Raw genomic sequence first — 14,447 nt, forward strand, 5'->3', positions numbered from 1 at the left:
GATTCAAAACTCATAATTTTGCTTCAGAAGGCCTTTATTAACCCCCTGGAGCCGTTTGGAGTTCGTTTACGATGGATGGATGCACGTTTTTTGAGCTTCAATCTGTTGGTTGCAATCCATTGCCATTATAAAACTTGGAAGAGCCAGGATATTTTTTTATATACTGTAACTCCAATTATATTTGTCTGAAAGAAGAAAGTCATATACACCTAGGATGGCTTGAGGGTGAGTTAATCATGGGCTCATTTTTATTTGAAAGTGAACTAGACCTGCACACTTAAAGGAGAAATGTATAAACAACACAAAATGTGTAAAAAAAAATAAAATAAAATAAAAAACGGTCTGAATCTCTTACCAACACAGTGACATGAAGGAATATCATACTGTGTTTTCATAGGTGTATCTAGTAAGTTTTTTATTGGTGTATTAAGCATCTTCATGGGTGAATCCAGAAAGCTTTGTAACCCGGGTTCAATCTTTTTAGGTGGGGTTAAGTTTTGTGGTTTGCACTGTTCCTTGACATTCCCCTCAGCACTGGTTGAGAGCACAGTCACAGCCCCAGCCATCTCCACCTTCACCTTATTGGGTGACTTGATGACCAAAGATTTTCTTTCAAACACAGGTGATAGTTGATACTGTTTTAACCGCTGTTCCATGGTAGCTAGAATACTCTTTTGCAGGCTTTGTTCACAAGATGAAGAAGGATACTCCTGCTTTACCATCACTGGGATGACTTTGGTTTTGTCTTGATCTTGCTGTAGCACTTCCATGGGTGGCAGTTGAGGTGAGGTCTCTAAACCTGAGCAGTTTTCAGTTTTTATGGCTGGAATAATTGGTCTGATGTTGTTGGGGCCTTGCCGCTCCTGCCTCTGCAGAAGGTGCATTCGCAAGGCTGTGTGCCTCTGCAAATCTCCTTGAGTACCTTGGCTTGGGAGAGACTCCCTCGGGATTTGGGCAAAGAGCTCTGGGAATTCAGTTTTGGTAAATGTTTGAGCCGGTACCTGAAGACCATTAGAAACTTGTGATTGAGAAATCGGAGACTGGGGGAATTCCAAATGATTGTGTACCCTGCGATGGAGAGGTTGCTGGTAGTTTGGTTGTTGTTTACTGATGTTTTGAGAGTACTGTGTGTTCTGCTGGAGTTTCCTCTCTGTTAGAGCTTTTGTTTCTTTAGACAAGGATTGTACATTAGAATTAGATGGGTCTGGAAATGTTGAATATTCTCTTATAGTTGTCCTAGACAGTGTTTGTGCTGGGGGTTCAATATCTAGAGATTTTGTCTGGGATCCTGAATTAAGACAACCCTCTGTTTTAAGCCGTTTCAAGAGTGGTGCATCTACCTGGATTTGGGAAACATCTTTTTGTGGAGTTGCTTGCTGATGGGGAAATGTGCTGGTGGCTTGCTGATGAGGCTCAGTAGGTGGTGGCTGAGAGAGGAAGCTCTGGGATTTTATCTGGTCTTGATCATTTTTGCATAATTCCTGGCACATGTGTTGGGGTTTGTCAAATTGAATGCAAGCATGATTGTGCATTCCGTATTTTCTTTGTTGACATTCAGGGGCAGAATTGTGGGGAAATTGTGTAGGAGGTAGGGAGTTTTTGTAACAATCTTGTACCTGACTGTCATGTGAGGAAAAACTGGGATTACTGAAATTCAAAGACTGGAAGTTGTTTGAGGGCATGGAATTTGTACAATGACTTTGGCTCTGCGAGACTGTATGTGGCTGCATTTGGGTCTGTTGAAGGAAAAAATCCCACATCTGTGAGTGGTCAGTAGATGGCTGTGGAGCTGAAGCTGAGTTTAAATCTATCCATTCCATTTGGGATGGGTGATCTGTACTTGTTGACATGGTCTTTTCTTGACATGGTTTAGGCTTATTGTTGTGGTCACTGTATTGATTCTGAGATGTTGGTGTACAGGCCTGGGAAATCAACCTGCTGTCTACTGTTGGTGGCTCAAGATTCTGTTGCTGTAGCAAAGAAAAGTCTCTATTGTTGTGGAGGCTTTCATCAGTTGGTTGTTTCTGTAGCACCTTAATCTGTAGGTTCTGCTGACCTGTCTGAGTTTTTTGTGAGGGGGCACTTGCCATCACTGGGTGCAATTTGTACGATTCACAGCTAAAATCCAGGTTGGACTTAGAGAACATACTTAAACACTCAGTCTCGCTCAGAAGGTTATTTTTTCTATCTTCTCTATCTTTTTGAATCTGTGAGCAACCCTTAATGCCTGTCTGTGATGACACATTGGACTCTGAAGCTTCCTGACTCAGGGATTGTGTTCCCAACTCTGGGAGGTCAGAGAGAGGATGAGCAGGCTTCTTTTGCTCAGCTCCAAAGCTAGAGTATCCATTCACTGTAAATTCAGGTTTGTAGCCATTGCTGCCTTGTACTTTTGAGGCTGCTTTGGCAAGTGGCCCGGAGGCAGATGTATGGGGTGAAATAGGAAAACCTGAGGTAAATGAGGGTGAAGAAGTCGCCTGCCCAGGCAGGTTGCTGGTGACCTGATCTACTTGAGATGAGTTGGTTTGAGGTGCAATAGACACATGCTCTGGGTAATACTGAGACAAAGTTTTCTCTAAGAGGTCGCCAGTTATACCCTTTACTGAAGGTGGACTTGTTGTAGCACCATTGGACACTGGAACTTGCTTGCTCTGTGACAGTGAGAATAAATCCCCATTAGGAAAGTTACATTTTCTTTTACTATGTTTTTTCTCAAAATCTCCTGGCTTGTTGTGCTTAGAGAATTCTTCTAATCGGTGCTCCATTCCGGTTTCTCTTTTATCCCAAAGCCTCAGGTCTTCATTTCCATTCACCTCTGAATCAGTACAGAGTGTTTTAGGCTGGTTAAAGTCCAAATATGTCTGTTCACTTAGAGCATGTTTCATCTGTCCATTCATCTCATACATGTTTTGATCAAATATGCCCTGCATGTTAGCAGGGCTAGAACAATTATCCTGTTGTCGTTTCATCGGGTAGACCACTGTGCTGGGCTTGAGATGGCTCCAGTTTGTGTCTCCATTAAACTGCTGAGACAAGACCTCAGGTGTCTGATCTCCATTCTGTTGTTTGATGAGAAGAGGGTCTGTCTGCTGAGTGGCACCAATTTGTGCAAGTATCAGACTTTTTTCCGTCTCATGGCTGGTCTTTTCTGTTTCCATCTGGTCTGCTCTGGGTCCATTCACAAGGCTGCCCTCTCTGCGTCCTACATGGAAAAGAACGAATATTACCACAATTGTAAAAACATAATTTATTTATAATGCACTGGTGTAGTGTGGGGTACTAGCTAATGATCTGGACTGTCAAAAATTGATAAAAAATAAATAAATACAAAGATAAAGTAAAAATGGCCTAGATTTGACCAAGATCTTATACTAACACTGTCTCTACACTGGACGTGACCATTGTTGCGGCGCACCGCCTGGACATGACAAAACGACCGTTGCAAATCATTTTGTCCTTTGTGTCAGAAGTTGCATGTGTACTTGGAATACATCAGAAATAGAATGGCGAATATATATATATATATATATATATATATATATATATATATATATATACACATGTGTGTGTGTATGTGTGTGTGTGTGTGTGTGTGTGTGTGTGTGTATATATGTATATATATATATATATATATATATATGTGTGTGTGTATATATATATAGTCACGCCACATCCAGTGTAGACAACATCACGGTTTATAATGGTATAGAGCTTAGACTCTCTGCCCGAGCCCGACCGGGTCGGGCCCATGATCAAGCACGTTACGTGTCACGCGCAGCGTCTCCTCCACTCGCACGCTGTGCTGTAGGCCTATTGTGTAGCTTAAGTGCAACATGGAGCTTGAAGAAGTAAAGAAAAAAATTAAAACAGGAGAATTAACTTTGAGCAAGTATGAAGGAAAGCCGGAGGTATGGAAATATTTTAAACTAGTCGTGGGCAGTGACAACATATGTGTTGGCTTTGTTGAGTGCAAGTGCGGCGCGCTGCTAGAGAGTCTGTACGTGTTGTAGCCATTAAATAAGTGCATTTAGTTTCATATTTATTAAAATATTATAATGTTATTTTTTTCCATCTATGTTGATTATGAAAGTGAACAGAGTAGATAGGAGGGTGCGCAATATCAGGAGACATGGAGTGGTTCAGCCATGATTTTGACCACTTCATTATGTTTTGTAGAAAGCCTTTCTTTAAAGTGAATTTCGTTTTGTATAAATTGTATCTTCATTTTAATAAATTTTTCATCAACCAATTGCCTGGATTTAATAAATAAGCAGCAAATATAGCAGACAATAATCATGATATGGAGGTGCCGGCGAGCCACGGTCACCATAGCACGTGAACTATAGCCATCTCATCATAAATTAAATCAATTCTCGGCACGCTTGTCACCGAACTTACAAATTCACATCTTGCTTGTTGCACGCACACATATGTCTAAATAACATTATTAATAATAATGAATCTTTAAGAATATTTGATTGAATGTTGTGCTTGTTCAATTTAATAAAATTAAAACTTTCATTGTGATAATTAAAATAATTGAATATTAAATATTAAGTGGCCAATTTTTGCACATTTATTAATAGTATTTATATAATATATATATATATATATATATATATAAATTGTGCAGCTCCCACCTGTCAATGGTCTAGCACCCATTCAGCACCTGCGTTAAAAAATTATCTGGCGTCGCCCCTGGTTATAACGGCCCACGTATTAAAAATGGTCGGGTTTAAATCGGGCTTGGGCTCATAATTACAGTTAATGTGTTGGGCCGGGCCGGGCTCAGACACAACGTGCACGGGCTCGGGTCGGGTCGGGCTTGATTTTTTGGGCCCGATCTAAGCTCTATAATGGTAATCACGGTTTAAACATTTACCATTTACCATGATGGGCTCTATTTGCTTTTGTCGCATTGCATTGTGCCACTCGCGTCTGGTATAAACACAGTGTAAGAGTGATGTATTCAAAATATCATAACAAGAGTTCTTTGGAATGTATTAAAATGCGTCAGTCTTTACCTTGGTAGCGCAAGAGTTTACAGATGGTATGAGATGAAAATAGTGATCGTGTTGGAGGATGATCATATATTTATTTTAATTTTATTGTGGTGTTTACTTCGTTCAAACCACTCAAATTACTTAGCTTTGCCAGATACAGAGAAACTGTTAGCCAAGCAGCAGACAAGTGACCAATCCTGAGTGGTCACTTCACTACATGCATTCTACCAACACGGTCAACCGTGCTGAGAATTATTGGCCAAGAACAGTTTGCAATCGTGCTGTGCCGAACCAAGCTCAAGTGGAAAAATAAGCGTAATCGTTATGTACCTTAGAAACTTAAGGCCAGAAGGTGGAAAAGGGACTAATGTACATGTTTGTGCAGGGAGCTTGAATTCAGTTGAGAGATGCTGTAAGAAATTACAAGTCTGAATGTTGTTTTCCCTCTCAAGTCAGACTCTGTGTTTTGAAATATTAGCCCATATCTCAAAATACACATGCTCACCAGAGAAGGTCTTTAAAAAAGAAAAAGAGATGTCATTCCTTGCATGCTTAGCATTTTCTTGTACAGAGAACAAGAAATCTGAGAAGCTTACAGGCAAGGGTTGTGTAGTACATACCAATGACAACTTGCATTTTGTTAAGACAAAGATGTTATTTAAGATGTTATAAACAAAGTCCTGGATCTCACAGCTTCAGTCATAAACATTGCCCTAACTTTCACTAAATATTTAATGACAAAGAATGGTTCCATCCATCTTGATATCCGGTGTTCTGTACCTATGTCAATTTGTTAATGATGTTGGTTGGTATTTATAGATTTGAGCATATATCAATTAGAACTGTTGAACATGAGAGTAACTGGGGGTTGATTATAATTACAATTTATGCTTTTAAATTATAAACATATACATAAATTTACACTGCTAATACTGCATTTATCATTAAGGGGCTTTGGATTACAGCAAAGAAAGATTTGTTTTTTCTACAAGTGACCATTATAATAATTATATATTGCGCCTTTATTCCCTGAGCATTAGTTTTTTTCAAAAATCTATTTCACTATACATTTCTATTTGATTTTACTATGTACTTTCCTAGAAAACCAGACTTCTATAAATCATATTTTTTTATCTCTTCAATAACACATTTTCACATTTATGCAACCATGTATAAATAACTTGCAAAAATATCTTTGAAAATAGACAACTGGATTTTTTGTTTGTAATCAAATCTACAGAGCCACACATGATATCTAATATGTAACAGATTCTTCATGGAATGGTTTCCATCTGTTTGAGTCCAGGATGGTGGGGGTAAAGGATTGATAAAAGCAGCTTTGAAATGGCCTTTAAATTGGAGTCAGCATATGAAGCGATAAGGTCAATATTTATTAATCATATTTGAATAATTATTAATGATCTGCCTTGTCATGAACTATACCCACATAGTCATATAAGTTGGATTAGGTTTATTTACTATGTTAATATTCAAAATTGAACTCTTTCTCCACCAGTGTTTTAAAAAAAGTTGCCAAACAGCGGCATATAATAATTTCATATAATTTTCACAAAACTTTCACGCCCCTCAGAATATTTTGCTATATGAATATCTGAACAAACAATATATCAAATGAAAGAACAGAGCAGAGAATACAAGTCAAAGACACACACACACACACACACACACACACACACACACACACACACACACACACACACACACACACACACACACACACACACACACACACACACACACACACACACACACACACACACACACACAAGTTTGATCAAATGTTTTTAAAATTGTATCTATTATCATCTCTGGAATGGGGTAGATTGCGATTGGTGTGCTACATGAAGCTTGAATGTGGATCCATTCCAGAGCCATTTCAGAGTTTCCCAACAGCTGAGAAAAGCCAAACGGCTTGCCGCAGTTGGATAAGCTCACACTGAAAACAATACAAAAAATATCTCTGAGCTACAATGACAAAGCACGAGATCCCAGCTGAAAGCGGTCTATATGCACTAAACTTTCAGACAATGGGTTTGCATTGGCTGTGTCCATACATATAATTAAAATAGAAAGATTGATATATTTCTTAAACTTAAATGTGATATATTTTAAAGGAATGCCTATGGACAATCCATAAAAACATAAAAACACAAAACAAAAATGCTTATGTTTTTATCTGGTCTCGTGACAGCTAGGAGTGGCTTTAAATTCAGTTAGTTGTCTATCCTGTTTTTTTAGTTTCTTTCTTTTTAAATCCTCATTCTCTCTCTGCATCTCACAAGAGCTCAAACTGTTGTGATCTCCCACTGTAGTAAATAAGTACAACTGATCAGTGCTTTAGTTGCAGAATCAATAGAAAGAAAAAAAAGGTCAGGTCAGGTCAGGGCTCCAGACTAACTTTCCACTGGTTGCACTGGTGCTACCAATTTTCTCAGTTGGTCGCACCAGCATATGATTTGCTCGCACCTTTTTTTCTTTTGCTACATGCCATGGGATTAATCAATGCATGCTGATGAATAGTGGTTTTAATGGACCAAGGCTAGCAAAGGCTTTCTGTGTTGCAGCAGAAATACCTGTAATATATTAATTATCATTGCCAAATTTCAGGGTTTTCATGGATTTTGGACGGTAATTTTAATCTGTAATTTTAAGCATTTTACATTTGAATTATATACAATCTATCTATTTACATTTGAATCATATTCTATCTATCTGTCTATTATCATCTTTCTATCTTTTAAAAATCATTAAACATTCAAATGTATGCATTACATTTTAAAAGATTAGAGTATTATAATAAACTGTGTTTCGATAAACGATCTGTGTTTCGTGAGACCATTTTTATAATTTTTATATGCCTTATTTCTTGAATTCGTAATTTGCGCGTTTCACCATCAGTGTGCAATGCGCGTGACGTTTACGTTCGTCAATAAATAAACTGCATGTGTCTTGCGGAAGAACATTGTAGACAGAACTTCTCTCCGTTAATGTCTATGGCGAGTCACGCAGGCACTGGGCTACTCCGCAGCCGAGACGACCCCGGGATAAAATAGTCAGAATATAAAAACTTATTATAGGCGTACCCTAGTGATTCAGAATAAGTCAAAAACACGGTTTGGAAAATGGATTCATGATGCAGCCTACTCGTTCATTTTGAACATAAGTTACGGACTGCAGCAACTGATACAACGGCGTTCTGTTGCTCAGGCGTCCACTCGCACAAATGCGACCACATAACATTTTAACTCGCACATTCTCAAAAAATGGTCGCAGTTTGAATCCATTTTCCAAACCGTGTTTTTGACTTATTCTGAATCACTACGGTACGCCTATAATAAGTTTTTATATTCGGATTCAACAAATTTGGAACCCTGACACCGGCACAACAGCAATGGTATTTATTGTTTTTGTAATTTAACATTTCCTTAGCCTCAGGGTTATGGTTGAAATATACAGCAGGTCAGTGGTAAGTGACATTTTCTATGTCTTTCATGGTTTGCACTCTAATAGTGGTACTATGGACAAACAAGTGAATCATCATTATTATTATTAGGGGCCAAGCACCGAAGGTGCGGGCACCTATTGTATCTGTTCCGGTTTTTATTATTAGGGGCCAAGCACCGAAGGTCCGGGCACCTATTGTAATTGTTCCTGTTCTTCTTCTTATTATTATTATTCTGACTGGGTGTCTATGGCAGCCCATAGAACCGTTTGTGGGAAAGTTGTAACGGTTTAACATTCTGATAGAGGACAGGCCCAACATTAAATACACCAATTTTGGTGTCTCTAACTCATTCCCTCTAACACCACCACCTGTCTAAAATTTCACTTTTATTATGCTTGTAACTTTAGCTTTTTCGATAAACGCACAACATTTTTTACGTATCGCTTGCAAAAACAGACGTAAAGCTGTATCTCCGCAACGCTTTATCGTATTAAGACCAAACTTGGTACATATCATCACAAGCATGACTTGAGGCTACATGCTGCATTTCGGCGCAACACCACCAACTGGTCCGGAGATACAGAAAATTGCTATTTTTGCTTATAACTTCTGAACAGTTTGTCCAAAAATCATAAAAGATGTCTCGTTAGAAAAATTTCCAAAAATGCTAATAAATTTTAAGCAAATCTGCCTATTGTAATGCCACTGGTCTTAAGGTTTGTCATTATCACCAGACTCTGCAGGCACCTTTTGTAATTGTTCTGGTTCTTATTAGGGGCTAAGCACTGAAGATGCGGGCACCTATTGTAACTGTTCCGGTTCTTCTTCTTATTATTATTATTCCGACTTGGAGTCTATGGCAGTCCATAGAACTGCTTGTGGGAAAGTATTAAAATTTGGCAAGCAGTTAGAGGACAGTCTGAACTGTCACCATAGCAAATTTGTCAAAATAACAAAATTATTTTTTCCACTGATTTCTTTGCTCAAGCCGATTTGATTGCACTGTTACATATTTGATTATGCTATTTTCCGTCATGAAAATTTGTCCGCCATTTTGAATTTTCCGAAAAACCTACTTTTTCGAACTCCTAGGCCAATGCGCCGATTTTCACAAAAATTGATCAAGATCATTTATATGCAGCGTTTTGGCGCAGCGCCACGTACTGGTCCGGAGATATAAATATAAAGATATTTGCTCATAACTCCTGAACGGTTTGTCCAAAAATCATAAAAGGTGACTCGTTAGATTCAGGACGTCATGCCGAGTCGACTGATATTCAATTTTTCCATGCGCCTATAGAGAGAAATACACACTTCATACGAATTAGCCTACATAAGCAGAGAGCAGCCCATTTCTGTTCGTTTTTTAATTATTTTGTTTAAAAGTAGACATTTCAAGCTTTCTATAGATATACTTCTCAGGTTTGTGAGGCAAGTATCTTATACACAGAGTTTCGGTTCATTTATGAGACGCGCTCCAGTTCGCGCGCCGGCGCCTCCCATGTCCTGTATATTGTCTACTATATTTGCTTCTTATTTATTAATCCAGGCAATTTGTTGATGAAACATTTATTAAAATGAAGATACAGTTTATAAATCAAATTGAAGACATTCAAATCATGTCTGACCCATTCCAAATGTTTTCCGATATATTGGGCTATAATATATTCCGATATATCTTATGATCCTATCTGACTCACCTTATGCGGTTCCCTTTTCATATAATCAACATAGATGAAATAAAAAAAAACATATTATGAAACAAATATAAAACGTATGTTTTAGTTTTTTTTAAACTTATATTTTAACATCACACCGCTCCGCTTTGCTCACATGCTCTGGTGTGTAGCCTATACATGCATGTGATGGGGGGGGGGGTGCGAATTTCGAGTGATAATCGAATAATACCCAGCGATCTTCAAATATTATTTTTGCTTGAAATGCCCATCCCTACTGGTAACGTATTAGGCGTTTGTCAACAAAATGGTGCGAACAGACATACACCTTTTTCGGTGGATGCTTCAGTTTTAGCGCAGCTAACCAAAAACGTCTACTCTCTGGCATTGAATGTAGCTGATACGGAACCGGACATGGACATTCTCTCCTTTTTATCTTATGCTCAAAGCACCCAGTTTAAAAAAAAATGTGTATCTTCTTTGAATTGTTAAAACAACCAACAACAGCACATGTAGAGCCTGAACTCATTCTCTCACTGCTAATACAGGTAGTAGGTCTATCGCTACCAACCGGAAGTAGGCAACCGGAGTTGTCATCATGGCGGCACGCATTGTTTAAAGCAGAATAAGGTGGATAGGTCGAAAGTGATAAACCATTAAATAATTTTATAAGTTACTTTATTTATGATTTTTCAGCCATTTGCCCAAAATCCTCTTAAAATGTCTCTAATTGCTCCTTGCTGTAGTTGGTCTGAAATTCCCAGCCAATCTGGCATGTCTTATCGTCTTTTTTTGCGCTTGGCCCCGGTAATGGCTGCTTGCAGCTATATTTATTCTTCCGTTTCTTCTTCTTCCGACTTGGAGTCTATGGCAGTCCATAGAACTGCTTGTGGGAAAGTATTAAAATTTGGCAAGCAGTTAGAGGACAGTCTGAACTGTCACCATAGCAAATTTGGAGTCTCTAAATCAGGGGTGCCCAACCCTGCTCCTGCCGATCGACTGTCCTGCACAGTTTATCTCCAACCCTAATTAAACACACCTGCCTTTAATTTTCAAGTGATCCTGAAGACCTTAATTGGTTGCTTCAGATCCTGAAGACCTTGATTGGTTGCTTCGGGTGTGTTTGATTAGGGTTGGAGATGAACTGTGCAGGACAGTCGATCGGCAGGAGCAGGGTTGGGCACCCCTGCTCTAAATCAATCCCTCTAGCGCCACCAACTGTCCAAATTTTCAGTCATGTTTATGCTAATAACTTTAGAACCAAAAGGGCTAGAAACAAAATTCTTTTTTCCACTGATTCCGTAGCTCCAGCCGATGATTGCACCATATGAAGTCATTTTTGGTCATGACAATTTTTCCGCCATTTTGAATTTTCCGAAAAACCAACTTTTTCAAACTCCTCCTAGGCCGGTGCTCCGATTTCCATGAAAATTGGTCCAGATCATCTCCAGACCACGCCGACAAAAAGTTATGGAATTCAAGTCAAACCGTTCTCGAAAACTGTGCAAACTAATTTTATGTAGCGCTTGCAAAAACAGCTTTATGCTAATGCCCAAATATAAAAATATTAATAGTAAGTAGAGATGCTCCGATCAGCATTTTTGGGGCCGATCACCGATTACCGATCACCAAAATCATGATCTGCCGATTGCCGGTCACTGCCGATCACAGAATGGCAGGGGAATGGGAATCTTTTATCTATAATCTAGCAGAGTTTGCACCATTTGTCGAAATGTGTTTATTTAATTGTATTTAGAAAATGAGGTGTCTTAAGGCTACTGTAGGCCAGCTTTCCCAAATAAGGCAGAGTAACATTAAATTATTCCAAACAAAGAGGGGTCAGGCAGACCAACACACATCAGATCAGCCTAATGGGAGGGGATCAAGTTACACTTAGGCATATCTGGAAATTGTAGCCTCTTAATACACCCACTACATTTACTAATTGGCAACAAAATGTACAACTTGTTATACCAAACCTGGCTACTGATAAAAGGACAAAACTATGGCAAGTTTTGTTCTGTTATTATTATGAACTTCTAATGCAGTTGAGCAGAATGCTCTTTTATGAAGTTACTTCATTAAAGGACATATTTAATGAGATTATGCCTGAAAAGGTTTTGGATTTTTTATCATATGTTCATTTAAAAATATATATTGTATAAAATTACTTCTTGTTTTGTTTTGTTTTATTGTATTTATATGATATTTGTATTTTTATCATTGAATTTTTGCCATGAAAATAAATTTGAATGCTGACATGGCATTAAATAAAATAATCTGAATCTGAATCTGATGTATAGGCTAGTTGAGGAACCAACTACGTCAGATCAAAAAAAAAAAAAATACCACCACCACTTTTGAAACATCTCGCGGCACGAATGTACCAATACAAATAAATAAAAACATCTCCAGTTAACTCAGAGCATTAATTTTGTTCATTTGTTAAATGAGAGGCAATCTAGCGCTGAAATGTTTTTTTTTTTATCATGTGATCAAAGTGCTCGTTGCCTCAGTGCTCAGTGGCGCAGATACCGCGTTCTGTTGTGGCTCGAGCGGTGCACGGTCTTCACTCGGGCACGCGCTTCAATCCGTTGGGAGACTCCCTATTCGTTCCGTTGAAGGAGAACTCATGTTGCCACTGCTAAGCTCCACTCTGCTGTTGTGTGCCGGTGCGCTATGCATGCCGGTGGGAAAAAGTCGCGCGAGTAATTTACGTCACGTGATCGGCGCTTTTGGGGTTCACCGATCAATCTATTTTTAGCCAACATCGGCCGATCATTATCGGCGTCCGATCAATCGGAGCATCCCTAATAGTAAGTGGCATTAAAATGCAAACAAAGTCAGGTGTGGGTCATTTTTATGTGTGTAAACATATAAATGTCTATAACTCCAAAACTAAATGAGATATTTTCACCAAATTTAACACACACAAATTTTTTTTGGTATTTTGCCTCTTGGTGGCGCTATAATAGAACATAACATGAAATTCCCATTGGAGTTATATTTTTTAGCCATTTGCCCAAAATTCTCTTAAAATGTATTTAATTGATCCTTGCTGCAGTTGGTCTAACACTCCCAGCCATGTTGGCATCTGTTGTCGTTGTCTTGCGCTTGGCCCCGGTAATGGCTCCTTGCAGCTATATTTATTATTATTATTATTATTATTATCAGTAGTAGTAGTATTATGCTTTAAATAATTTGTTTGAGATCAGGGTTTGGGTTAGTGCTAGGGTTAAGTGTTATAAAATATGTGGTGCACTACTCAATGTCACTGTGTTTCTGAGTTATGCAAGAGACAGGAGTTGTCCTTGTTTCAGACATGGTCTCTGATAAACATTCAGAGGATCCAAAATTGAATTAGGCCAAAAATCTTTTTTTTAAAAGCTCTAAGAAATGAATGGATAAATAGCTAAACCTACTGCTGCTGGGTCTTTGGGATTAGTTGTGCTCTTGAGTGAAACTTCATCCCTTGGTCACTCCCACTGTAATTTGATCATACAGCTCATGTGCAAGAGTGCTTTAAATGTCATGCATGCAGGGTTGTAAAAGTGTCTTTCTCACTCTTCTCCTCTGAGCATTAACCATGCCTTATTTTCCCCTGACACAGACAAGGAAACAAGCTCAACCAGAATGTCAGGTTTCACAGACAACTGCAGTTGGCAGTTTGTAACTTTGACTTGAAAACATTTTCCACATTGCTATAAAGAGTACCAAAAGAAACCGTAAGCCAGTTAACATAATCAGGATCAGTGTTTCTTTCCTTTTCAAGTGTCACACTGCCAATGGAGTGTGAGAGAGAGAGAGAGAGAGAGAGAGAGAGAGAGAGAGAGAGAGAGAGAGAGCGAGAGAGAGAGAGAGAGAGAGAGAGAGAGAGAGAGAGAGAGAGAGAGAGAGAGACAGAGAGACAGAGAGACAGAGAGAGAGAGAGAGAGAGAGAGAGAGAGAGAGAGAGAGAGAGAGAGAGACAGAGAGACAGAGAGAGAGTGTGTGTGTGTGTGTCTGGAAAGAAACTGCACTCTCACTCCATTCAACACATCAACACTATGACTCATGAAACAGAATCATTAAACCTAACCAACTTTTTTTTTTTAAACTTGGGCTTTGAACACCACTGCTTGCTTTAATGGTGCCACCAACATCCGTAACATTTCGTCATTTTCCAATAAGAAACCAGAAGACAAAAGCATGAGAATGGAAACAAAGAGGAAAGAACCCCTTTGAAATGAAAGGGTATTTATAGAATCAGCATGTGTACGGGGGAAGGTATGAGACATGCCTCATAGTCTGTTTGAAAGAGCT

At 38.7% G+C, this 14,447-nt stretch overlaps 1 protein-coding gene across 2 annotated transcripts in view; it reads right to left on the minus strand.

Moving 5' to 3' along the window:
- tet2 (tet methylcytosine dioxygenase 2) overlaps positions 1-14,447 on the minus strand; it is a 43,079-nt gene that overhangs the window by 7,440 nt on the left and 21,192 nt on the right. For both annotated transcript variants that reach the window (XM_077232317.1, XM_077232316.1), the window contains one exon: positions 356-3,202. In XM_077232317.1, coding sequence (XP_077088432.1) covers positions 356-3,158 — 2,803 coding nt within the window. In that variant the 5' untranslated portion in view covers positions 3,159-3,202. The remainder of the gene's footprint in view (positions 1-355; positions 3,203-14,447) is intronic.

The sequence above is a fragment of the Siphateles boraxobius genome, unplaced genomic scaffold (assembly GCF_051911475.1).
Source record: "Siphateles boraxobius isolate OS27281-9 unplaced genomic scaffold, OSU_SipBor_1 17, whole genome shotgun sequence".
NCBI classification, from domain to species: domain Eukaryota; kingdom Metazoa; phylum Chordata; class Actinopteri; order Cypriniformes; family Leuciscidae; genus Siphateles; species Siphateles boraxobius.